Raw genomic sequence first — 25,969 nt, 5'->3', positions numbered from 1 at the left:
AACAAGGTATGATTACATTATACCACACTCAATTCACTTGGTGCCCTAAAAATAGAGTACTGAGTGTGACAGCATCTTACAATTGCTGTATCTGGGATGCACTGACAGTCAGGACACTGGAATCTGAGCAGACAAGTAAGCAGGAAAGTAAACAAACCAAAGGAAATAGCACAAAGAATGGGTAAAGAACAAAGTGAGAGCAAAAAGCTGTAAATACTTCAAGAATAGTCACATTTGCTTCGATTAAAAACTACTACTTTCTTCAAAATAACTAACTTCTATAATATTTAATGAAATAATTTACCAGTGCTTTACTTAGTTGGGTTGAAAAGAATTTAGAAATGATATATGAAGAAGGCCTATAAAATCAATTACTGGGATAGATAGAAAATGATTTGTGTGATTCTGAATAGAATCAGAGGGGTTGGAAGGGACCTCTGGAGATCACCCTCCAGTCCAACCCCCTGCTAAAGCAGGTTCCCTACAGTAGGTTACATAGGAAAGCATCTGGGCAGGTTTTGAAGGAAACTCCCCAATCTCTCTGGGTCTCATGTCCATATGGAATTTCCTATGTTTCAGTTTGCGCCCGTTGCGCCTTTGTCCTGTCACTGGGCACCACTAAAAAGAGTCTGACCACATCCACTTGACTCACACCCTGAGATATTAATAAGCATGGATAACATCCCCTCTCAGCCTTCTCTTCTCCAGGCTGAACAGCCCCAGGTCTCTCAGCCTTTTCTCATACAGGAGATGCTCCAGGCCCCTCATCATCTCCGTGGCCCCTTCACGGGACTCTCACAAGAGGTTTCCTGTCCTTCTTATTTTAAGGCCAAGCACTAGGTGCTGCAATTCATTTTATTTGGTGTTAATATTTTTATCTTGTTTTAATTAAGTTTCATCTACTAACTAAACTAGTTGTGATTATTTATGATTGTAATGATAATTTACCTTAGCTATTTGAAAGTTTGCAAATCTCAGAATTTAGGGATTTCACAGGAATTCATGGAAGTTTTCTTTAAAATGTACAAATAAAAAGGTTGTTGTTCCAGTCCCCTGAAGAAGATTTAAGCTGTGACCCAACTCCAGACTGAAAAATGAAACTGAAATGTAGATCTGAAAGAGTTTACTATTCATCCTTATTTATTTATTTTTAAAGTATTAACTTGGATAGGTAAATGCTTAAAAGACAGGAAACAAAAGGCAAGATTTCATCACAGTGACAAGTGCAGTCCCCCAGGGATATGGATCAAGGCCCTTACTTTCCCCATGTTCACAGATGATGCAGAAAAGGGGAAAACCAGAAGTTATGCCTGTCATCAAAACACATTATAAATCCATTCAACACTGCAGTGTGCAGTTCTCATCTCCTTCCCTTGCACACATAACTCACCTCAGTTCCTAAAAGAATTGGAAAAACATAGAAAGCAAAGAATAATTAAACCTATGGAACAGATCCCTAATCCCATCCCCGACAATAAATATGGGTGATTAGGAAAGATCTCTAAAAATCTGGGAGAGTGTTTGTTGAGAAGGTGGTTATGGAGGATTCACTCATTATCTCTTCCAGTAATAGAAATAAAGGGTTATCAGATGAAATCAGCAGGTATGATGCTCAAAACAAAGGGAGGCACTCCTTCCCACATCAGGTAAGCAAGCTGAGCAGCACTCTTTTACAGCAAGTTACAGAGACCAAAAATTTATGAGAAATGAATATATGACTAGATCTTAAGAGGAAAAAAAAATCCATTAAGGTTATGAAACACAAGGTTAAAAATCAGTGGAGGCTGTAAACACTCACCATAAAAGCTCTCTATGTTTACCCTGATCTCATACATTTCCCCAGGCTTGCCAGTATTGAACTGTTTGGAGGTACAACAGGAGCCTAGGAATGATCTGAATTACAAATGTCTCAAGATCTTTTAATATCCTGGAAACCTCATTCTTTGAGCATATGGAAATGGAATACTGAATGTGGCACACTTCAGGAAGTAAATCTAAATAAAGCAAAGTGATATAAAAATGAAGTGATAACACAAGAGAAACTTCAAAGGCATACACCAGTTCTTCTGTTCCCCCAAACATTTTCAAACTAGCTTTTCAGTCAAAGACAAAATCAGCCCATAGGAAAAACAAAGATATATTGAACAAATCATTAGAAAACTCTCAAAAATCACAAAGCTGCAACTTTTGATTAATTTAAATCCACTGATTTGCAGGCCAATACAAACACTTCCTATTGAGAAATTACAGGGCTAAAAGGTGACATGGCATATATAAACCTGGTTCCTTGGTCCCTGTTCTGTAGGTCCCACAGGCCAGAAACCTCCTGTAAATCTAAAAGATTATAAAACCAAACTGTAATGAAAAAGAGAAATCCACAACACAGAACTGCATATTTCCTTTAGACATCTCAGTCTTTTCATGACCTGTAAGGTGAATGAGCTACACCACAACACAGTCAGAGAAGCATATATAACAAGTCACCTACCTGCTGAACAAATCAGGCTCTGTCAGGTAATCCTGACAAGGCTTAAAATGCCTCCAATTTTACTCTGATAAAGTGCTATAGACTTAAGGTGTCTTCAGAGACACAATAGGTGCAGTATTTCAATGTATGAATTCACACTACCCCCTCAGTGATGATACTGATGTTTTATGCTGAGCTGTAACTGTTTATGCCCTTCACATTCATGTAATTTATATTTCTGGAGAGTCCCAAATCTTCATAGTGCGCAAGACATCTAATTAGAGGGACTGTTTCACAGATTCCTAACTTCCCATTTGCAAATACAAAACAACTCTTCAGCAATTTCGGAACTGCTTAAATGGAAAATTACTGTAGTTCTTGTTTCCAGCTGTTGAGCTCCATTAAAAATGACCTAAGCCAAATGTCTCATCTAGTTATCCATGCACTAAAACTAGCAGGTGTTTAGCAGACCACCAGCAGTCCATAAAACACAGATGAAGACCATCTTCTTCAGCCTCATGCAAGTCCCTTGAGAAACATGTGCTATTTCAAATAACATTCAAACAAATAAGTAGGTAAAATACGAGTTGCAAATTGTTTTAACTTCTTGGATAAAAATGAGGTGTAGGAAGGACAGCTTCAATGAATACAAAAAAAGGAATCATAGAATCATAGGCTATCCCTGGTTAGGAGGAACCCACACTGTCATTTTCATGAAATCCCTGAGTAGCTCAGAGAGCAGAACAGGGTACATTTTGTTTTTTCCATCATTACTCTCCACTGGGTACCCACTCCATCTGCAGATGAGTTCAGACTCCGAAGCTTTAATAGCTCGGTATCCTGACAAATACTCAATTATGGACAAGGAAGGGAACAGATAAGATGTTTTCTCCTCTTATGTTTGAGCTGACAGGAGAGAAACCTATATATCTTAACTCACACTCTTTGTAAGATTCCTATTTCTTTTAAATTTGGACTCCTGACATTTGATGCTGCAAGTCATGCCAGTTTCAAACAGCTAATGAACTCATAATCTGCCTTCCAAAAAAGGCTAATATTGAGAAAGCCAATGGAAGAGCTTAGATTAGGCAGACACTGCTGAAACAAATGGAGCATGACATATTAGAATCACTAAGGAGTAAAAACACTTTAGGAAATAAAATTATATGAATAGAATAAAGCACAACTACAATGAAAACCACACAGTATGCTCCCGACTGCCTCACCCCAGTACTGAAAGGATGCATGTGGAATTGAGGAGTCTGGACAATCTCATTTTCTTTCCCTCTCAAGCCACAGATTTGGATGGTAGAAGGTAGAACTTTCTTTCACAAGGAAAGAAAGTTTTGTTTGTTTTTTTCCAATAGACGAGTCCTTTTTCTTCGGTGCTTTATTTATTTTTCATGTTCCCCTTTTACTGACTGTAGTTCATGCAAATGTAAGATGTCCCCCGGCACCCCTTGTCAGGAATTTTACCATTTGCAGGTTGCAAATCGCAATTAATTTCTGTCTCCTCTGGGAAGAATCCTGCAGTTAGGCTGCACTTAGTGAATGAAATCCCTTCGCGCTCTCCCAGGAGAGCCATGCCTGTCTAGATTGCAGCTGATAACCAGCATGATCCAGATTGTACCATCAGCAGAGAAACTGCTGTTATGAAACCTTCCCTTTTACAAAAATTAGCAAACCTTACAACTGCTACGTAGATCTACACTTCCTCTTGCAGCAGTGAGGGAAGCAGCTGAGCTACTTGCATTTCTTAAAGAAAAGTCTAAGAAAACAAAAATCAGTGAATGGCTCTTCATGGGCATCTTTCTTTTGAAAGCAGCAACAATGTTACTTTGCTCTCCCGAGAAAGCTAACAACTCTGACACCAAATTGAGGAGCAGATTGTATTGTCCAATTGTACTTTTCATATTCAGTTAAAAAAAGAAACCACACAAAACCATCACACATATCATTTAAATATCTCTTCCATGTTGACAGCACAGTTCTTCTTTCCAGATTATATTTCCTTTCTTTCCTTTCTAACCTTGTATCAACTGCAAAAATTACCCAGGCTGAGCAGGGTAATATTAGTAATGTTAATGTTAGTTAGTTAATGTTAATGTAATGTTAACTACGTTAACATTAATTAATGTAATGGTAACTAATGTAATGCAATGTAATGTAATGTTAGTCTGCAGTTCTTGCAGACTAAAATATGGAGAACCAAGTGACAAAGCAAAACACACGAGTATCACCATTCAGTTCTTTCAGCAGACTGGAATTTCAACTATTTTCCTTTGAACACATCTCAACAACTTGAAACACGAGTGGAAAATGACTAATATCATGTGTTTCAGCTTTTCTTTTCAGCAAGTGCTTTAGGTACAGAGCCTGCTTCTAAAGAAGCTGCCAGCTGGATGCATGCAGGTCTCCTGCTCTTTGGGTGGCCACTGAATGGCAAGTGGCCCAGCACCCAGCAGAAACCAGGCAGCAGTGCAATGCTCTTGGCCACAAGGCAGTGCTGCCTGGGGACGTCCCCCCAGGAGTTGAGTCCAATCACCCCTCCCTGAGTTCTACTGAGAAGTTTCTAGGAAGTGCTTAGTCAACTTTAATAATATAAGCTCAATAATGAATAACACGATGAATAATGTATTCATGGTATTTAAGAACTATTTTATAGAGATCAAAAGTCACTGACTTAATATAGAAACATGCAAAAAAGATGACAAAAAAGCAATTTAGAAATTGGCCTGCAGACTTTCAGTCCCCCAGAGTGTCTGGCTGCTCTGTGATTCTTTAACACTTCTCTTTTCCTCCTTCACCTTTTTCTTAAGGCAAAAGAAAGAAAGACACACAGAACACTGGAAAAGAAACAACTCAGAAAAACTGTAGCTTCATTCCCGCATACTCTACAGACTTGAGTTGTTAAACAAAGAGAATGTTTCTATCAAGAGAGCCCCTGTAAATAATTGAGTAGTTTATTTGGTGTCTCTCCCTTCAGCTTCCTATAAGATTTTACAAATGTCAGTTGACTCCAGTTTTCCTTGAAGGGATAATTCCCATTTAGATTTTATTATCCCAGTAAGATTTGCTTCAGAATAATTTCTATCAGTTTTCCTCATTCATACGAAAGACCCCAAATGTCGTCTTACACAGAAGAGGAACTAATAAAGCTCCTCCTCTTTTCTTCTGCCAAAAAGAAGCGGTTTTATTAGAACACTGGGGAAGGAAGGGAAAAAGGAGGGAGAGGGGATAATTTTTGTTTAGAAAGTAAATATTTGAAAGAACAACATATCCTAAAGACTGTGTAACTATTCTTGCTTAAATCCAAAGTTAGACTACTCTTTAGAGTAAGAAAACTGAAGCCAAATCTTATAGAAATAATAAAGAAACCCATCTGTGCAAGCTTAACGGCCAAACAGTCCAAAAGGAAAAAAACTTAAGTTAAACAGAGGCAGGACAGAATTCATTTTCATGCAGAAGAAACCCCCTATTTTAATACCTTCCTCTATGACAGACATGGACTTCAGGATCCCCAGTACTCTTTTTCTTTTTACCTACCCAGCATCAGCATCTACAAACTGTGCAGAACCACAATGGAGTCAAATTCTGTGCTTTCAGAATACATATATTACAAAAGAGTTTTAAATAGTGACGGAAAAAAAAAAAAACCAAAACACCCAACTAATTATAAAAGAAATACCTCCTCTCCCATTGTGAAGCCCAGCTGCCTTTCAGCAGCTCAGAGTGTCCAAGAAGAGCACTGGAGTCCTGCCCCTTCCTTGCATGAGCTCAGCCCAGCAAGGGTGGGAGCCCTGCCCTAGCACTGACTCACTCTTCAAGCCATCCCAGGGAAACAAAGGTTCCACTTGTTTATTTCACAGGAAATCTGGAGCTTTTCCTACCTCTGCTCACACTTGAGTTAGAAGTTTCCTCTCCTGACTTCATGAGACTGATAGCTGGGAAAGGTAATGTGAAAAGAGGATGTATGGACTTCTTGTGAGCAGTCCAGAAAATAAGTCTTGCAAATAACTACAGGAAAATGAGCTTCTGACAAATTCTGAATGTACACGTTTCTCTGCACTGGGGGGCAAGGTGGAAACGGTCAAAATCATACTTAGGCTTTTCTGACAGGCACTATCTTTTAAAGAAAGACAATCAAGAAACGGAAGCATCACTAAGATTATGCTTTGTTCCATGAAAGTATTTTAAGTCCTCAATGCTTCCTCCTCATGAGCATTCAAACTTAAAATGAACATAAAAGGGCAGAGGAGGACAGGAATCACATCATGAGCTGCTCAGATAAATTGGAAGAAATTAAATATATTTACACAAGCCACAACGTACTACACACTCGTGCTTCCATTTTTTCCTTAAGAACCGTTCGGTAACCTTCAGAAAAATGCTCACACATTTATAAACAAGCACATCTGCAATGTGCAAACATACGTACACTCTACACATTCCCTAAACACACACCCATCCTCTAAAAAGACAGTATTGTGGGAGTGGCAAAACAACGCTGGGACAAGGAAAAAGCCACTGTACTCATACACTGAATAGATAAAGCCAAAAGATGGTTCCTTGGTTTTGAGAAACAGAGTACAGAAGGACATGATAAACTGTGACAGTATGTAGATTTTAAAGAGGAGGCCAGATAATTGTTCAGTGTGGTGCCCACAGAACAGAACAAGAAAACAATGTAATCTGTAGAGCTGGGATATATATATACATATATATATATATATATATATATATATAGTATAATCTGTCTCTACAAGATGTCTTTTAAAAAGAACAAATAAACAAATAAATCAGACATCCTCCAAGGAAAAAAGGCAGGATATTTTAAAGGTAGGAAAAGACCAAGACGATTGGTCACATGAAAGGCAACATCCCTTGTAGCGCAACCTATGTGCCAGAACTATGCTGCAGAACAGGTTCAGAAATGACTCAGAGGAAAGTCTGAATGCCTCACGAGCCAGTCTGAAGTTATCTGTTTTCCAATTACAAATTAAAGCTGCATTACAATACATCATTATCTGTTCAAGAAAAACACACACACTAAAAGGTATCTATCTTTAGAGAGAAGAATAATCTGTAATATATTTTTAAGATATATACATATATTTGTGCATATATATTTATCAAATGTAAGTAAATATAAGCGGTGTGATCAAGTATGACCTTTTAAAAATAATCTCTCATAAGTGAAAATAAAAAATGGAAATCATTTAAGCAAAAATCCGCCAACTAATGAGTCCAAGTAGATAGCAAAAGATGAGTGCATCCATTTGACTTTCAGTACTGTTACGGGCTATAGGCAATCTGGTACCCATTCATAAATGTTTTCAATACCTCAGCAAACATGAACATCATTTAGGTAATTACCAAATTCTGAACGGCTATTTCATTTTTTTGCAGTATTTGTTCTTTAACTTTTAAAGTACATGAGCGCTAATAAGATTAAACATCAAATTTAAAGACCTAACTACTCATAAGCGGCAATTAAAAATCAAAGTTGCTTTAATCTGACACAGCCCAAGTGAAGCAAGAAAATGACTTCATTTTACCCAGAAATACAGCGACACTGTTTGTAAAATTATTTATTCCTAAAGTCTTGATTCGATGCATTGAAATGTTTTCTATCAACTTGTATCAGTTAGATTTTACTTGAGTAGATTTTAGTGTTAGACAGTTCAATACTTAAACTGAAGCCCAACAGCTGCATGGCAGCACTACTTTCTAAAGCATTTTCTCCATACTGAAGTTGAAATTCAGATTTTGTCTCCATCAAATCTCTCTGGACCTCAGGAAACAAGCTTTGTTTTAAACTGTTAAATCACAGTGTCTTTGTTGGTTTCTGGAGGATATATATATGTTTTATTTTTTTTTAATGATTATTCTTTTGAATACTTGTGGGGGTATAAAGCTTGGGAATGCAAAGATTTAATGGAAAAATGAGACCTTTCCTGTGATTTAGGAAACTGCTGGTCATCAACACACAACTGTGTTTGCAGCAATGTAGAATGCATATGCTTTTACTCTGTCCCTATTACGAAACAGAATTGCAACAGCTAAAACCTATGCATCCTGTTTTCCCAGAGAACCCTAAGAATTCCTAATCAAAACCATCAAAATCAGGAGAGCTGCCTGCCAGCGCCTCAAAGGGAGCTCCCTCTGGCAGAAGCCCAGAACTCTCCCTGGGAGAACAACATCTCCATGTCAGTTTTAGGAGCAACTTCCAGTACTAGCAATACTTTTATACTACTCTGCTTCTATTTTTAGCTGCTACTCAAGTAGCTCAAGTTAAACTATAAGTTGAAAGCTGTGTTCATGCACATGCTGGATACATTCATTACATAGGGGCAAATCCTTTCAGACATTAGCCCGCTGAGGCACAGACAACAGCTATCTTGCATTTATCTAGGGTCCAGTAGATGCTTTACTTAAAACATACTCTTTAAAAAGTCACAAGAAGCACAAAATACTGTGTAGCTAACTTCCTCTGCCAAAAACTGTTGTTGCAGGCTGGTGGGAAAGCTCAACTCTGCCACCAGTATCTGGCAACTCTGTTGAGCAGTCTGAATATTCTCCAAACTATTGTGAGAAAGCACCAAAGCAAAGCTAGCCCAGAAACACCAGACAGTATAAACAGAAGGCCAGGAGACACTAATCACTCAAGTATCATAGTTTGGTGACTCAGCAAAGACTCACTGCCAGCTCTAGGGTTATCAGATTGGTTCTTCTCTTCAAACACAAGTTTCCATTTCCTTTTCCATTCCCTTGTACCGAGAACTGTCATAGTCAGCCTCCTCAAGAGGCATGCTGCTTTCTGACTACCCCTCAGTTCAAGAACTGGCCACCTACCCTTCCTTCTTATTGCTGTGAATTGTTTACTCCCAAAAGGCTAATGATATTCCAAAGAACCATCCACAGTATACCACCACAGTATACCACCACAGTATACCACCACAGTATACCACCACAGTGCTCCACAAACATAATATTCCATTTGCAACCACGTGTTATTTCTGCATAACGAAATAAACATAAATTGTGCTTCCAGACAGAGCTCTCAGAATGAGGGGTCATACTGTTGGTGGAGGAACAAGGTTTGGCTGCGGGCAGCCGAGCTCTGGAGACAGCTGCCAGAGAAGCCAGGGCCTTCTTGCCTGGTGGCTCACAAGATGTCTCTGAACTAAGTGGTTAGGGCAGGGGTGCCAAACTACACAGACAGCAACTTCAAAGCTGAACACAAACACTGCTCAAACAGCTGAATGCTTCCCCTGTTCCTACACACAGTCTGACATGCTGCTGATGCTTGCTGTGACCGCTGCCATCTCCGATGGCTATTTCCGAATAAACTAATGCCAGAAACCAGTGCTTTCAAGTGCAAACTGCTACACACACTAGATATTCACACTGCATGCTTTCTGCCTTACTAGTGTTCATACTCAGCATGAGTGCCATCACTCACATTCTTTTTTTTTAAATTATCTCAGAATTCTGACCAATGCCTCCCACATCTTTGTGACCAGCACATGCAGCAGGAGCAGGCCTTGTACCCCTGAGATCAGGTACAACATAGGCTGAGCAAGGCCTCCAACTTGCATCTCTCAGACCTTTCATTTTTAAGTGACAACTGAATGGTGGAAATGCTCTGTACAAACAGCAAGGCAGGAACTGGCATAACTGGTGTGGAAAAGATGTGTCCAAAAAAAACCTCACCATCACAGACTCTGAGTCCCTAGGTCATGGCCTCAAAATAGAAACCCAGGTCTTACAGGTTTACTCTGAATTTACAACTTTCTGTCTTATCACAGAGGACAGGTAGATTCAATAATTGGCATCAGTTCTTAGCCCTTATAGCTGTTGTGTCTACTTTCATTATTTCTTCTCCATTTCCCCTCTCCTCAGTGTACTAAATACATGCAGAAATAAAAATTGCTAGGTGGTGTCGTGCAGTGAGAAGGATCCCTAATGAGCAGTTAACTAGTTGCTGGATCTAGAGCCACGATAGCCCCCCCTTTACATTACGTCATGGTGGTGGCTGCAATATTGCCCGATTTGCTGGTTGGATAGAATTTACATTCAGTTCTGGCAATCACTAATGTGACCTCACTGAACGCTGCTAATGAAATCCAGCTCTGCTCAAATTCACCAGTGCTGGCTCACTATGGAGATCTAAACAAAAGAAAAGGCAGTATGAATATGACATGAATATATCTCAAATGGAAAATGTAAGAGATTCTCTCAGTAGTCTCTTCAGAAGTAAGAACAGTTTTCAGAGAAAGATAAAAAAAGACTTCTTCATTTATATTCACCTGTTTTGGCCCCTAGTTCTTTCAGCTGAGATTTCAGTTCACTAACCAACATGACACAGTTAACTCAGACAAAGGAACGTATTGGTTGAATTAATTTTCCTATACTTCTAGAGATTTATTTTTAGATAGAGGAAAATGTGATAGCTTATTGGAACAATGGTAGCATATATAGAACATATTGGAAGAAAGTGCAACTTAGAAACGCAAGTTTTAGACAATGTACTACAAAATAAAGAAGGAAAAAAAGAACTAAACATGAACACTTGTGCAAATGTCTTGGTGACACACATGCAGAAAGAGGAAATGGGAATTCTTATTTGTCTGTAAAACTTTTCACTTTAACAATAATGCTATACTGCCTTTTCTAAGGAGACACACGATGCCTAAAAGCACGCTGTACTTCTATCAGAAATTCAGGTCAGCAAACTACAGCTTCAGTCAAATGTAGCACAGTCAATTAACTCACCTACACCTATCATTAATGGGAATTTGACAGAGCCAAGCCTCAGGAATCTGATTCTATTTTGACTGGAAAACAAATACAGCCAGTGGTAAATTCATCAATGCAAATAGAAAAGAAACCTACAAAGCAAAAGTGTGTGATTCTGCTAAAACACAGAAGAACAGCTTTGATGGCTTATGCTAAACTACAAACAACCACAACCGCATCATTAATTTCCCTAGGATAACGTTTTTGTGATTTTTAGAACAAAGAACAGCTAAGCAGTAAATTCCACACACCAGTAAAATCAATGGGCTTCCACACAATTCCTGAATTTTGTCCTTAGAGAGTTTACTGATGACCCTAAAAGACAAGGGTCACTCTGTTCTATGTTGTTAGCACTGGGCTAATACTTGGAACACAACAACCTGACTGATGATTTACAGCAGGGCGTAATGGAATCTCTTCCTGCTCTGCTGGCAGCAATCCTTTCTGTCCTCATACCCCTGCCAATATTTGTGTAAAAGCCTTCCCAACTTAACAAAACAATAATTCATATCACCCTGCTATGAAATATGATCTAAACTTATGGTTCATAACATAGAAAAACGTGACAGAACAGAATATAATAATGCCAACAAAATGAGACCAAGTCAGTTCTTCGGTAAATGGAACATCTTCCATGAGAACTACCTCATTATAAATAATGCCACATTATACAATCCATACTATAATTTCCTGATGCTTAAAAAATTCAACAGTTAATAGGAAATATTTAAAAGCAAACAGGTTAGATTATCACTACAGACACATACAAGATGTTTCATCAAAAATAATATAGAGAAGAGCCACCACGAAGAATGTGAAGATCTTCAAACTACAGAAATTTTGAAAAAAAAATGAAGAAATTGAGAGAAGTGTTGTTTCTGACTCTTATAAAGATTACAAGTTATTGGAAAGCTGAGGCTATTTCTTGCCAATGAGCAAGATACATACCAGGACAAAAATCCCTTTAAAACCTACATTCAAGACTCCGTATCATAAATCACAACATTTTTGACTCCCCAGATGCAGAGCTCTTGTGCCAAATATGACCTTTCTTGGTACTACAAACATGGTGGGATTCTCTCTCTCTCAGCCATCATTAAATAGCAAAGAATGCTGCAATGACAAGGGAGTAATTTCTAGCAGCCAGAAGAAAAGTATTCAGAGAAGTTAATATTTTACAGTTAAAATCTAGTATTTTGTCAGTGAATCAGGTGTTGGTGTTCTGAGAGGGCAAAGACAACAGTTCTCAAGCCTCTCAACAGTCCAGTTCAAAGGTTAACCGACCTGACCCTACCCAGGAAAAAAACAACAACAGCAACATCTTTCTTCTACTTATCTACATGCTTGAATATGAATAACCAACTATACTCGCAAGGATGAAGATATTATTTTCCACTAGCCATGCAACATTAGGGGAAATCTGAAGACACAGGAAGGAATGTCTATGGGCAGGATGAAAAAATTTCAAAATCTTCTGAATATTCTTGGTTCAATTTTTGGCTGGGCAATGAATCTTACTTACTTACACTGCTTATCTGGTTCTGGGAGAAACAAAGGCAAGATTTCTCACTATAATAAAGCAGAGCAATTTTCCCTCAGTGAACAAAGGGAACTTTCTAAGCATTTTGTGAGCACTTCATACTAAAACAATGGAGTCCAGAGTTTAAGGGGCACGTAATTTATTTTAATTAGTTCACATTTACTATTGCTACCATGTAGGTGGTGGTGCAGACACAAGAAATAATTCATGTGGCATAAACGGAGCCTTATCAGTTGAAAGTTCTATTCTGCCTGTATCTAACTTGAATCAGATTTTGAGCTACATCTGAATTCTGTCTACAGCCACCTTACCAGTGAACGTTTCTGTTGCATACCAACTATAAGTACCATTAGCATGTAAATTCTAAGTGTGTTTATCTTAGCAGATTGTCTGCAAATTTCCTTTACATAGCTACAAGAAGAAAATCAAGAACTTTAAATTCACGTCACGCATTATTAAAGTAGAAAGCTACAGAAAATAAAAATATTAAAATATGTAGCCACAGAACTTTTTGTCCCGAGTCCAGAGAAAAGGATTAAGTACAGCCAAGTATAATCTGAAGTCCATCTGCTTTCAAGTGCATCATATATAAAAAGGAATTTTCCTTACGTGGGACTTTTATGAACAAGATCTCAGGCAGCCACCTAATTATGAAAACAAACATATCCCCAATAGGTAAAAAAATAAAATAAAATAAATAAAATAATAATAATAAAAAAAATCTATTACTGAGTTTGTGTGTGTTCTCCTGAAAAACTATTTTAGCATCCCCACAAAACTCTCATAAAGCCCATTTTCACTTGAACCACCAGAGATCACCAGGGTCACAAATAAACTCACAGAAAAAAAGACATAACGATGGCTCCATGCAGAGCTGACTTCATTACCTCTCCACCTCTTTCCCTGAATCTGGCAAAAGAAAGCTCCTTAGTTAGCATTCTATGGGCTACAGCTATCTGCCAGTCCAGGTGGACTTCTTTGATGAGGTGCCTTTTAAACACAGTTCAGCTGGTTCTACTTCTTTGTATTAACAACCCTGTGCAAGAGTTAGTAAGTCCACCTAGAAACACATAGTAGAGAACTGCCAGACTTTGAAGAAGTCAGCAATGGAAATACAATCTAGGTTTTCCCTTAGATTATCCAGGCTCTACACTACATAGAATCCAAATTGCAATCTACTGTAAAATATCTACCAGTTATCTTGTAGCGTAACTAACTTCATTAGTTTCAACCATGCTTCTGCTTGACCTCTGTTTCTGCTGTACCACTATAACTTAGAGGGGAACTGGGGGTAGGAGCTGTACTATAAATTAGGTCATTTATATTATCTAGGTTAAAACCCAGAAGGTTTGAGGGCTAAAAGATGTAATTCCTGAAGCATCTGGTTCTACAGGCAAATGAACAAGCATGGGGCAGAATGTGAGAGGCTACAGCATCAGGGAGCAACAGCAGCTGCCCAGGAGCTTCTTAAAATCATCATGAAACCTAAGAAAAAGGCTGTCCAAACCTCTGAACACTTCTCAGAATATTAATACCTTTATGGCAGTCCAGTTGTTCACTTCAAGAAAGGATTTGCTAAGTGTTTTTTTGTTGTTGTTATTTGTATTGTTACTTTGTTAGGAAAGAATGTGCTTTTCTTGCTTTATTTCCCTAATGAATGTACTTTGAAATGATAAATACATTCATTTTTAAAAAGAAAAAATAAAAACAAACAAAAAAACACACCTCCCCCAATTATTAGGAACGTCTCATTTTGATTTCTAGTCTCTCTTTATGCAGTGACAGTTTTGGAGGTTAGAATACAAAGAACCCTCTCTATAAAGATGGCCTGCTTCAATCTGTCAGAAAATGAAAACAAGTGTTAATCTCAGTACTTCCTTTTTATGGCATGCTGAATAAACCTTAAAAATATATATTTTCCCTCTTAATATATCTTTTAAATTAAGATCAGGAGATTTTAAATGCACCTTTGAAATTAACAAACTGTTTCTAAATTGAGGCATTTAGCTATTCTCCAAAATATCCTTTTTAGAAAGCCAATGACACAATGACTATTTCCTGTTTAGTTTATGTAACAACTAGCAATTATCTTTTATCACAATGAAGTAATTGCAAATCTGAAAAAGCACAAGCCTCTCCAATCTTGCTGTCTAAGCTAATACATATATACATACTTAAAAGCACTCTTAGTAGACAGAAGAACAGATGAATAAAAGTTTAAGCAAAGTAATAATTCTTGCAGGCAGTTAACATCACTGGAATTCACCTTCCAGTGTACGGCAAAAGAAAAAGAACAGAAAGTAGTCCACAGAAAGACTAAGAAGTAATGACCACAGAGTTCTTGCCCATGACAGAATTTTGAACTTAAGGATGGAAACTTCTTTAAACCAACACCAAAGAGAAGAAATGATACATACCTTATCTACTGGGAGATAGTCAGTTTCAACCTCTATTGACCTTGGCCGTAGCTTTATAGGTTTGTCTTTGAAGATATCTCCAAAACCAACACCCTTGACCTTTTTGGGTTGGATTGTCGTGACTCCATTGGCTCCTTCTGATTTTGTGCTGCCAGAGTCACCACCATCACTCTCAGAGCCTGTAGTATCTTTCAGACCTAAGAGGGATAAAAGAATGAATATTAGGTGCAAAGATCTGTTTTCAAAAGGGACTGTGACCAGGGCCCTCCCACCAAGCTCTAAAGGAAAACAAATGATGAGAAACTGGTAGAAAAGTTCTCTGTGCCATGCGCTTGTTTTGGAGCTTTAAAAAGCACTTCAGTTTGTCACGCTGGTGTACTAGTTAGAGCTCATACCAGTTCACAAAGCATGCACACTCCAGCATCAGAAGTTCATTCATGAAGGCTCATTCCTAGAGTATCAAGGCAATCCTTCTTCCCTATACACAGATTATTTGCCAGATAACTCAATAAATGAAAGAGTTAAACTCAGTTCTGGGGCAGCTGTTTTTTAAAGCCACTTAACACCAACAGTCAGTCAGACCAGGAGCACTGTATCTTAAATCTGTATGACTCACATCAGGCCAATTATGCAAGTGATATCTAAAGTTACATTACCTAACAGGGAAACATAAAGCTGAAAGCTGTTTAAACAAATTTGCAATCAAATAAGCTGCATAATATGTTCCCTGCTGAGCATTAAATCTTTCTGCAGCACAGCCAGCCTCATAAGAAAAGCACCCATGCACACAATCCCCTAGGAATATAATAAATCAAAACCGCCATACTGATTTGCATTACTTCTCCCAGTGAATAGGAAAATTTATCCGTGCTTATCTGAAAATTTCCGCTGTTTGAATAGCACAGGCCATAGATCCAATATGGTGACGTCTCAGTCCTTTACAGGATGGTGCAGAGACACATCAAGGAGTAACTGGCAGCAGAAGGGACCCACTGAAGTTTCCTCCAATTGAAACAGTCCCCAGAATCACATAAAGCTTCCTTCCTACATTGCAGATTGACTTAAATATGTTTCCAGGAAAAACACAGCAGTTTATGCTACTAAATTGCTAATTCTGCCTAGTAATAACAATGATTTTCTGGGGCTTGGCTCACAGCATTTGGTTTCATTGGTCTCTGTGCAAGACCTTTCCGTCTTTCTGGTGAGCAGTAACTTGCTTTCAGGGAGACTTCTTGTATTCTTGGCAATTCACTATTAAGGTAGATAACTAGCGAGTAGAACACAATCTTCTTCTAGGTCTACTTTATGCTTCTCTGGTGAAGCACAGAATCCTTAACAAGTCCTCAGGCCTAAAGGCATAAATTCACAATCAAGGAAGCAAGAAGCTCGCACGTTAAAATTGGTTTAAACAGCATGATGCTGCAAGGAGAGGAATTCAAGAATTGTGTACTAGGACAGGAATTTTAGCAAGAATGCTAAGCAAATTATCATATACTGCTCTGTACTGAGATTTTCTATACCCAAAACATGAATACAGAATCAGAGAAACAAACAATCATTTAGAAACAAACAAAAAGGCAGAAGATAAGCAAAATGCTTTGGCTCTCTGGCCTCTGTTATTTTTACCTGTTGAATATATATACATATATGACATTTGGCTTAGATAGTACTGTACATGTTACTTGTCCCATAAACTGCCCAGGATTGGAATTAAAAGAATTCTTAATAATAATAATATTAACAATAATAATAATAATAATAATACAGCTCTCTTTTTTCAGATATTCTGAAGTCTCAATTGCTTTGCTTGGACTTTTTAATCTTCCCACCAAAGGCCTGGGCAAACACTTCAAAGCTGGTTTCACAGTTCTATCACAGAAGTTAAACAGACATCAGTAAAATAAATGCTATCAGTAAGGTAAATTCAATTCAAGGGTTGTGAAGGTAACAACAACAACAACAAAAGAAAAAGAAATCAAGCATTCACTGCAATCCTGCTCTGCACTGTGATGGCCATAGTGCTGGGGTCCTAACTGTAGCAGAGCCATTCCACCATAGTCTGAACAGAAGTGCTCAGAAGTGCAGGGTTACACTAATTAAGCCTGATAGATGAACATTTCTTCAGGCAACATGGCAAAGTCACCATCTTTTTCTTATTTCTGACCCTTGTTGTCACTTGAGCAGGAAAACGAATAATATTTCTGAAAGTAACCCTTTCCAACATAAAATTCACTGTGCTCATCCTCTCTCTGCTGAACAAAAGATCTTTTTCAGTCTGGGATAGGAAAATTATCCTCTGGCAGAGGTTCCTTCTTTCATCCTTGCCAGGATCTCCTAACTGAAAAAGTGTAAAGCTCTTCAAAGGACAAAAGCAGCACTGCAGAGACCTCCTTCCACAAGTAACTGGGTTTTAACTGATAGGACACATGACTTCTCTTAGTCACTCCCTGAATGGAAAACATTTCTTCTACATAAATCACTGAATATAGGTTTTCTGCATCACTAATTTTGGGAGGAGATGTACACCTAGACCCAGAGCTTGGCCAGTGGGTGGAAATAAAATATTGAAGTAATTATGGGAGTTACTCAACAGGTGCCATATGGACTTCCAGTTCTTTGAAGCCTGCATGAAAGAGAAATCAGAAACCTCAAGGGACTCAAACAAAATTAGGCTTTTGTTTATGGGTCAGCATTTGTTTTTCATTACGGTGTCTTCTGTTAGCATTCTTCTATAATGAGATAACACACCTCATATCAGCAGCCTCACCTCAGGCTTACAACAGACTTTCTTAACATCACTCATCTGTGATAACAATTGATGGTAATCCTTGAGTCATTTCATTCTCAGAGAGCTTTGTCTCCTTATACAGTCCTGATAATAAAAGCTACACAGGAGATAATATATTTTTAAACAGGACAGAATAGACTTGAACTGATATCTGTCCAAACTATAGCTGAGTGGTCAGATCCAGAAACCACCCTTACACAACTTCTTCAGAGTTAAAATAATACTTCCTCATGAAATGGGACTTAAAATAATTAAATGAAGTAGTAAATGAAGAATAAAGGCCCTATCTTTTCCAAGAACTAGTGTGTTCTTGTTTGCATCACTTTGTGACTGAGGGAAAGAAGAGGTGACAGCAAAGAAGGGCTATACTCAGTAAAAATTGAGAATATATTAGATGAAATGCAAACCTCCATAGTAACATGAAGAAACAATGCAGTCTAATGTGCTCTTACTCTTAATGACATGCTGATGGAAGCCCCTCTTTATCATCTTAATTCCTCTTAAGGTTTCTGAGATAGGTTACCCCATTCTTCCAATTTGGAGAGAGGAACAAAATTGAAGTCAAGGCTTTTCTTGCCTTCTAAAGGCTATTTGTTTTTACTCCACAATACAGATCCCTTCCAGTCTCTTAAAAATAATAATAATTTTTAAAAAGGGGATTCAAAAGACTCTATGACATTCTCTCATATGCAACTGGTAGAAGTGGCTACTTGGACCAGGTGGCCAAGAAAGCCAATGGCATCCTGGCCTGCATTAGAAATAGCATGGCCAGCAGGAGCAGAGAGGTAATCATCCCCCTGTACTCGGCACTGGTGAGGCCGCATCTCGAGTACTGCGTTCAGTTTTGGGCTCCTGACTACAAGAAAGACACTGAGGCCCTGGAACGTGTTCATAGAAGGACAACAAAGCTGGTGATGGGTCTGGAGCACAAGTCTGATGAGGAGAGGCTCAGGGAGCTGGGATTGTTTAGTCTGGAGAAGAGGAGGCTCAGGGGAGAACTCATTGCACTCTACAAGTTCCTGAAGGGAGGTTGTGATGAGGAGGGGCTTGGCCTCTTCTCCCAGGCAGTAAACGGGACACAAGGAAATGGCCACAAGTTGTACCAGAGGATGTTTAGATTAGACATAAGGAAAAACTTTTTCTCCCAGAGAGTGGTCAGGCACTGGAATGGCTGCCCAGGAGGTGGTGGAGTCGCCATCCCTGGCAGTGTTCAAGAGGCGTCTGGATGAGGAGCTATGAGAGATGGTTTAGTGGTTTGTGGTAGCAATGGTAAAAGGAGGACAGTTGGACAAAATGATCTTGTAGGCCCTTTCCAATCCTGTGATTCTATGATTTCTTCTATAACACTACTAGCCTTTTTCCTACTCTAAGCAAAGCAGTCCTAGTCTCCCTATCCCTACCTACATAGGGAAGTAATGTCTGAGGTTGTCCCTTCAACAAACTCTTTTTACCATCAGTTTTCAGTGGCCTTTTTCACCACTACTGCAAACAGCTCTGCAGGAGAACTGAACTGAGAAGATGGTTTCCTCAGGACTTCACATACCTGAGAACCGGATAAAAGCTACATTAAAAGAAATAGCCAGAGGCCTGACTAAACAGCAGATTTTCTAGAAAGCTGTCAACTCTCTGTCAGCATTTGGATGGCTGAGAAGCTAAGAATAAAAATGCAACGCAGTGATAGTATACTAATGTGCTTGCCATCCCACCGATTCTAATAGCATGAAACTTTTCCAGATCTTCACAGTTTCTCAGGAGGCAGTTAAGTCTCATTTGGGTGTCACTTCCCATTTCTGTTTGTAGAAACAAATATGCTCTGATATATAGTTGCCTAAACAATGCAGCACCACAAGGCAGAACTCACATCTCAGCGAGCTCCCCAAAGCCTGAACGAGGGTCACATCACTAAGTTAAAATTCCCAGGAGTCAGCCGCTCCCAACTGTTGGCTGGAACTAGACGAGGGACTCCTGGCATAAAGCTATTTAAAAAACATCCAGAGCTCTGAGATTCTCTGTTGCTTCGTGCTCCTCACAAATGTGAGATAATTTAGTATTCATGAGGATTAAATTCTCACAACACTGTCTGAAAGAATTTCGCACTTCACACACATTTTTCCTCTATGGGCATATAAGAGATATTGGCTTTCTCAAGACACTTCAAACATACCACACTGCTGCTATGCCAGCTACAGGCCTTTCGAGAGCAACATTCTGAAATGTACCAAAACAGAATAGCTCAAACAGGGATTAAAAAGCGACCACGACATCAGGCTTAATTCACCAACGTCCGCAGAGCTGCGCTGGCATCAAACCAAGATTCTAAAGCAGAAAGAGATTGGGGGATGATAAAGGGCTGTGTAAACTAAAGCTGTTAAAACAAAAATAAACAGTTGCGATAAAATTAACTCCATTCATAGCAGGAAAAGGATTGTTTTAAAATGACTTAAAAAGGCTGGGAAAAAATGCAATGCACTGTGTTTGTGTTTTACAAAGCTTTCTATTTTAAGGCATTATTTATGAGTTTAATTTTTGTTCTGTTTTCTGGACTGTTCTGTCTACAGAGATTTTATGGCACTGGGCAAATGACGACTGTGCCGGGTATGAGCCAATGATGCTTTGGCTCTCTGAGCTCTTCTTAGACCAGCTCTGTTAAACCACATAAAGGTCAGCCGTTCAGAGACACACACCTGAGACAATGCAAAGAATCTCCTGATTTGGTCTGGCAGCCAGAGAGAAACACTGCCAACTGTGTTTAATACAGTAAAGAAGTGTGTAAATGAAACTTATTGGGTTTTCTGCCTTTTATGGAAGGAAAGGAAGGCAAGGGGAAATGTGTTCTTTCCTTCTATTTAGAGAATGGCGGTGTGGAGATACTGAGTGACCGATCTGAATGATAAAGAAGATGCAGCTATACATGGTAACCACAGCAAATGAGACAGGAAGCGTCTTTCTTCCCTTTCTTCACACAGAAGCAAAGGCAGACCACACAAATACAGCCTATCAGGCATTTCTCTTCAGCTTACTGTCTATAAAAGTCCTGTACTTTGTTGAAACCATCTCTAACAACATTTTGTAGAGTCAATTAAAAAAAGCAAAGAAGAAAAGGGAATGTGATTTTAAAAATGACCATAGAACAAAGCTGTGATGCTCCTCCATAATTACAGGTTAGTAAATTCAATGTTACTAAATAAAAACTTTTTCTTCATAACCAACTGTGATTTTAACACAGGTCCCACCGAAAGTAATGCCTCCTATTTATTTCCATGGAAACAACAACCAACAGCACAAAAACAATATTTGATAGAGCAAATTCTCAGCTCCAAAACACTGCTTTTCAATGCAGTCATCACTGTTAGCCATGTATTTTCATCAGCAATGAACAAGAGTCTGCATGCTGTGCTCATAACAATCTGCACCAGCAAAGGTGACCCACTGTTGCTGTCACCATTGATGAAATGCACCACTCACCCCTCATTGTACTCACATCCCCTGTTGGTCTCCATAGATGTTCAGCATGCATCGATGAATGTCAATGGGTGCAATTTTTTCTGCATGGAGGAAATCAATTCTACCCTTCTGCTTAATCCACACTTCCACGTCAGACACCACTGTCTCAGAGTGCCCCTCAACTGTCACAAAGCAACAAAACATGGACATGGACCTGCTGGATCACATCCTGGGAAGGGCCACAAAAATAATCCAAGGGATGAAACCTGCTTCTACAAGGACAAGTTGAGAGAGCTTAAGGCTGTTCAGCCTGGAGAAGAGAAGGCTCACAGATGACCTGATAACAGCCTTTCAGTGTCTAAAGAGGAGCTACAGGAAAGAAAGGGACAGACTCTTCAGCAGGGTCTGTGGCAAAAGAACAGGGGGAAGGTTTCAAGCTTAAGGAGGGTAGAGTTAGGTTAGATATAGGAAAGAAGTCTTTTACAGTGAGGGTGGTGAGGCACTGGAACAGGTTGCCCAGGGATATGGTTGATGCCCCATTCCTGGAGACTTTCAAGGCCAGGCTGGATCAGGCCCTGGGCAACCTGACCTAGCTGTACATGTCCCTGTTCACTGCAGGGAAGCTGGACTAGATGGGCTTTAAAGGTTCCCTCCAACTCTAAGGATTCCATGATTCTACAAAACATAATGGGATACTGGTGGGAAGATTCAACCTCTACTTCCATACCACTACCCTCCACTCTGACATCATGGGCCAGAATAGTAAGAGAAAAGGCAGAGCAGCCCTTGTACATGTACAAATGGCTGGTGCAGACTATCTCAATATTAGTAATCATTTATTCTTCTCAGTTGCACTCTTTGAAGAAATGTAACCCAGTAACCCAAACACTGTCATTTACTTTCAGCACATTCAATTTCCTTAGCACAACAGCTCTCACCACATAACAAACAGCCCCAAATCTTTTACACTTTCACAATTAATCATGCAGGGACAAGGGGAGCAGTGTCCTGAACCACGTAGCAGCATGCATTATGGGCAATGCAGTGCAAGCATCTTCTGCAGCACAAACACAAGCCATCAATACAGAAATTGGTGGCTTCACCTCACCCCCAGCCATTTCCCCAAGTACCATAAAAACAAACAGAAACAGTCATTCATTCAGAACTTTTACTGTTGTACTATTGCATTCTTCATTTTAGAACATTTTTTTTCCCATTGCACTCGGTCTCACCAAGCACAGGAACAAGTTACTGCATGTAAAAGAACAGATAAGCAAACACAGCCAAAAGAATTCTTTGCCTGACACTCACCAAAAAGTGGTCTTTTGTGAGACTTATGGAAAATCACCTGCTGATGGGAGTCTGAATCTTTAAAATGATTTATTGTGTTTCACCCCAGCCAACATAATTGTTCCACCCACCAACCCGAGTCCACTGGAATCCATACATTTTTCTCCAGAAAACAGGAAGAACTTTCTTAATCAAAAGTTCTTCCCTTACCAATTTTTTCAATACTGTACTTTTCCAGATGTTATTTTTCACTGTAGCAGCTGCGTATTTAAGATATGCTCCTTTTTGTCATCAAGTTACAAGTTGAATTAAAAATTATAACTGCATTCTCTTCAGAGCCCTTAAAATCCACACTCTGGTTCCTTGTTTAACATTGCTCACAATCAGCCACTTTTAAATAGAGTTAATAATGTCATAAGTATATCAACCTTATATCAACCACACTGATTTCTCTGAGCCCTGGCCAGCCACCGTTCCTCAAGAATTAGGAAATAAACAAAAGTAGTCGAGCAATAGAAAACACAATTAAGATTTACTCACGAATACTTCTGTTTCAACGATCCTGTCTCATCTTCTTCCGTTATATCTAACATCTATTACTGACAGCATTGTGGGTCCATGTGTATGGAAAGAGAGGCAAATATTTGTCAAACCAGGCACTGAATCTGCCTTGTTCCTCAGCTGTTGCATTTTCAAAGGAAAAGAAAGTGAAGGAAGAAAGAAGAATTAAACGAGTAAAAATAAAATCCCTTAGAAATCTAAGAAGCAGGTTTTTTTTGTGGAGTGGCAGAAAGCTCTTGGATGTGAGAAGAAGGGCCGCGATCAATAACACTGCAAGTAATTCGTTGTTGTGTGTTCATCCAGCGTATGCAGCAGCAAAAAATTTCTGACAGCGGGTTAATGAGCAGAATGCCAAAGGAGTTAGAGCACACTGCTGAGTGGGGCTTGGCATCCTAATGATGAAAAAAGCCATGTCAGCTTATGAAGGCAACGCCAGCTGCTTATGCAGGAGACATTCTTGAATATTTCAGGGAAAATATCTCTAGAAGCAGCTACAAACAGATATTTAACAGCATTTAGCTATTCCAGGCCTTGACTATGTAAGAAAAATCCTTGCAAAATGGCTTTCAAAATAAAATTATTTTAGCACTAGGCATATGTGTGTAAAGTGAAAGCTCTATGCTTGCTTCAAAAGTTGAGCAATGAATGCTTCATGCAATGCAATACAGCGAATCAAAGCACCCTCTGGGTATAAGTCATCCAAAGCTGTGTACTGACTTAAGCTTAACTTATGGAGCAATCAGAAACCTGTGGGTTGTTTTAAAATGAAATTCCTAAATGAAAACAACCCTATGAGATGTCTCCTAATGATTTTCACTGGAGACATAATAAGCATGTGGGCATTTGCCTAGAAATAAAGTCCACAGATAAGACACAAAACAGAAATGGCTGGCTGCTCCCTCAGCATAAAATGAATGCGCAGGAAGAGAGCTGCCAGTAGATGCCACAGAAGGAAATATCCTTTTTGCATGTTAGTTTAGGAGATAAAATTTCTGTAAGTAGAGATGCCAACACTTGCTTTGTTTAAAACTGTCCCAGATGATCTGATTTTGCTTACTACCCATTTCAGTCCGTTCTAAGCCAGAAAGCAACAAATGGAGCACAAATGTTGCTGGACATCTGCCCTTCTAAGAGGTAGTTTTACTGAGAAATCAAGATACTTCAGTAGCATGATAAAACTTGCAATCAAGTGCCAAGGGAAGTAGTATTAAACAAGATATCTTTGGTTAGCTTGGAAAACAAAGTTCATATAGGTGTTTGTCCAGGGTTAACATGAGGCAACCTACTGTGGGTTAAGCTGTCTTGCAATTCTTAACAAGAATTCCTATCTAGCCATGCATGCTTCAGAATGTTTGATAAAATTTATTTGTGCAACATGGCATAGATAACGGGCAGTACTGTTATCAAGAACGAAACAAAGTGCTCTAGCACAACAGGAAAGGTGATTGAATTCTTCCTGATTTGGTTTAGGCTAATCCCACACAACTGGAGAAAAGAGGGAAGGCCAATTGGAATGGAAATGAAGAAGGGTAGGACACAAAGAGCATTTTCTGGCAAACTGTGGAAGGCAACACTGTCCAGAAAGATTAATCTTATGAAATCAGGGGTCCAAAGTCAGAGCTAGCATCTGATCTGAGGCTAGATTTTGAAATCAGAACTCAAATACACTGGAGATGTACGCTGTAGTTCCTTCTTATCTTTACCAGACAGGTAGATATCTTCTCAAAAACAGACGGGCTTTGAGGACACGATGGTTTAAAACTTTGAAAGAAGCATTCACGTTGAGTGAGGTAGTTAAGAAGACTGTAAGATGAGATGCAGCAAAAAAAAAATGTGAGGCCCACCCAGAGGAAGAGATTGGTTTGAAGATCAAGAAGGGCTGGAGAAAATAGAGGAGTTCTGGTAGAGAGAATATGGCACTCCTGTTTTTCTTCAAACAACAACATAAAGTGAAACTTATCAGCATAGAAGACTACCATTTCAACTGTTTTGCCCTTTGCTGTGAATATGAATAAAACAGAATTCCACAGAGACAGGAGAGCAAACGCTCTCACTCAAAAAAAAAAAGAGGAAGGGCAGTACAGCTTGGATAATCTGAACAGAAAGCTGTCTGTGATGAAATCAGAAGCCAAAGTTAGCACAACATCCTGTTCACCGGAGGGCAGGACTGAATGCTTTGTACTCAGTCACACTGAATGTGACTCAGAAGGATCTCCTTCTGCTAGATTTCTGGATGAGGAAGCAGGTGGAAGGACAGATTTCCATCTTCCTCACTTCCTCAGTCGTGCATCTGATAATCACCATCCTCTCTTCATCTGTATTAACAGAGTAGTAAAAGCACATGAAAAGCAGCATATGTTTCATGCTTCCAAAACGCAGAAGCCAAAAACCTGAACATGAGCTGAAAGTATCTTTGCATCTTTTACCTACTTCCTTGGCAGAAAAAAATCTATCAACCAAAATGCTGTGAGTAATAGCTGTCAAAGACAGAATGCCAAAAGAGGAGCATGCAGTAAATTAAAACAAAACAAAAAACACATCATTCTTCAAAAAAGCACAGCATACTTAATGAATTTAGCAATCATAATGAGAACTTTATTTGTAGAGCAGATGGAGTTTTAATTCAAAGATCTTTGATTATTACCAATAGTTTTCATGTT

At 39.0% G+C, this 25,969-nt stretch overlaps 1 protein-coding gene across 8 annotated transcripts in view; it reads right to left on the bottom strand.

The window, feature by feature from the left end:
• The window catches only part of SH3KBP1 (SH3 domain containing kinase binding protein 1), a 215,334-nt gene that overhangs the window by 63,362 nt on the left and 126,003 nt on the right, over nucleotides 1-25,969 (bottom strand). For all 8 annotated transcript variants that reach the window (XM_072330073.1, XM_072330081.1, XM_072330089.1 and 5 more), the window contains one exon: nucleotides 15,227-15,423. In XM_072330073.1, coding sequence (XP_072186174.1) covers nucleotides 15,227-15,423 — 197 coding nt within the window. The remainder of the gene's footprint in view (nucleotides 1-15,226; nucleotides 15,424-25,969) is intronic.

Source organism: Excalfactoria chinensis, chromosome 1, assembly GCF_039878825.1.
Source record: "Excalfactoria chinensis isolate bCotChi1 chromosome 1, bCotChi1.hap2, whole genome shotgun sequence".
Classification (NCBI taxonomy): Eukaryota; Metazoa; Chordata; class Aves; order Galliformes; family Phasianidae; genus Excalfactoria; species Excalfactoria chinensis.
The sequence above is the reverse complement of the archived record's forward strand: the minus strand, read 5'-3'. Positions and strand labels throughout refer to the sequence as shown.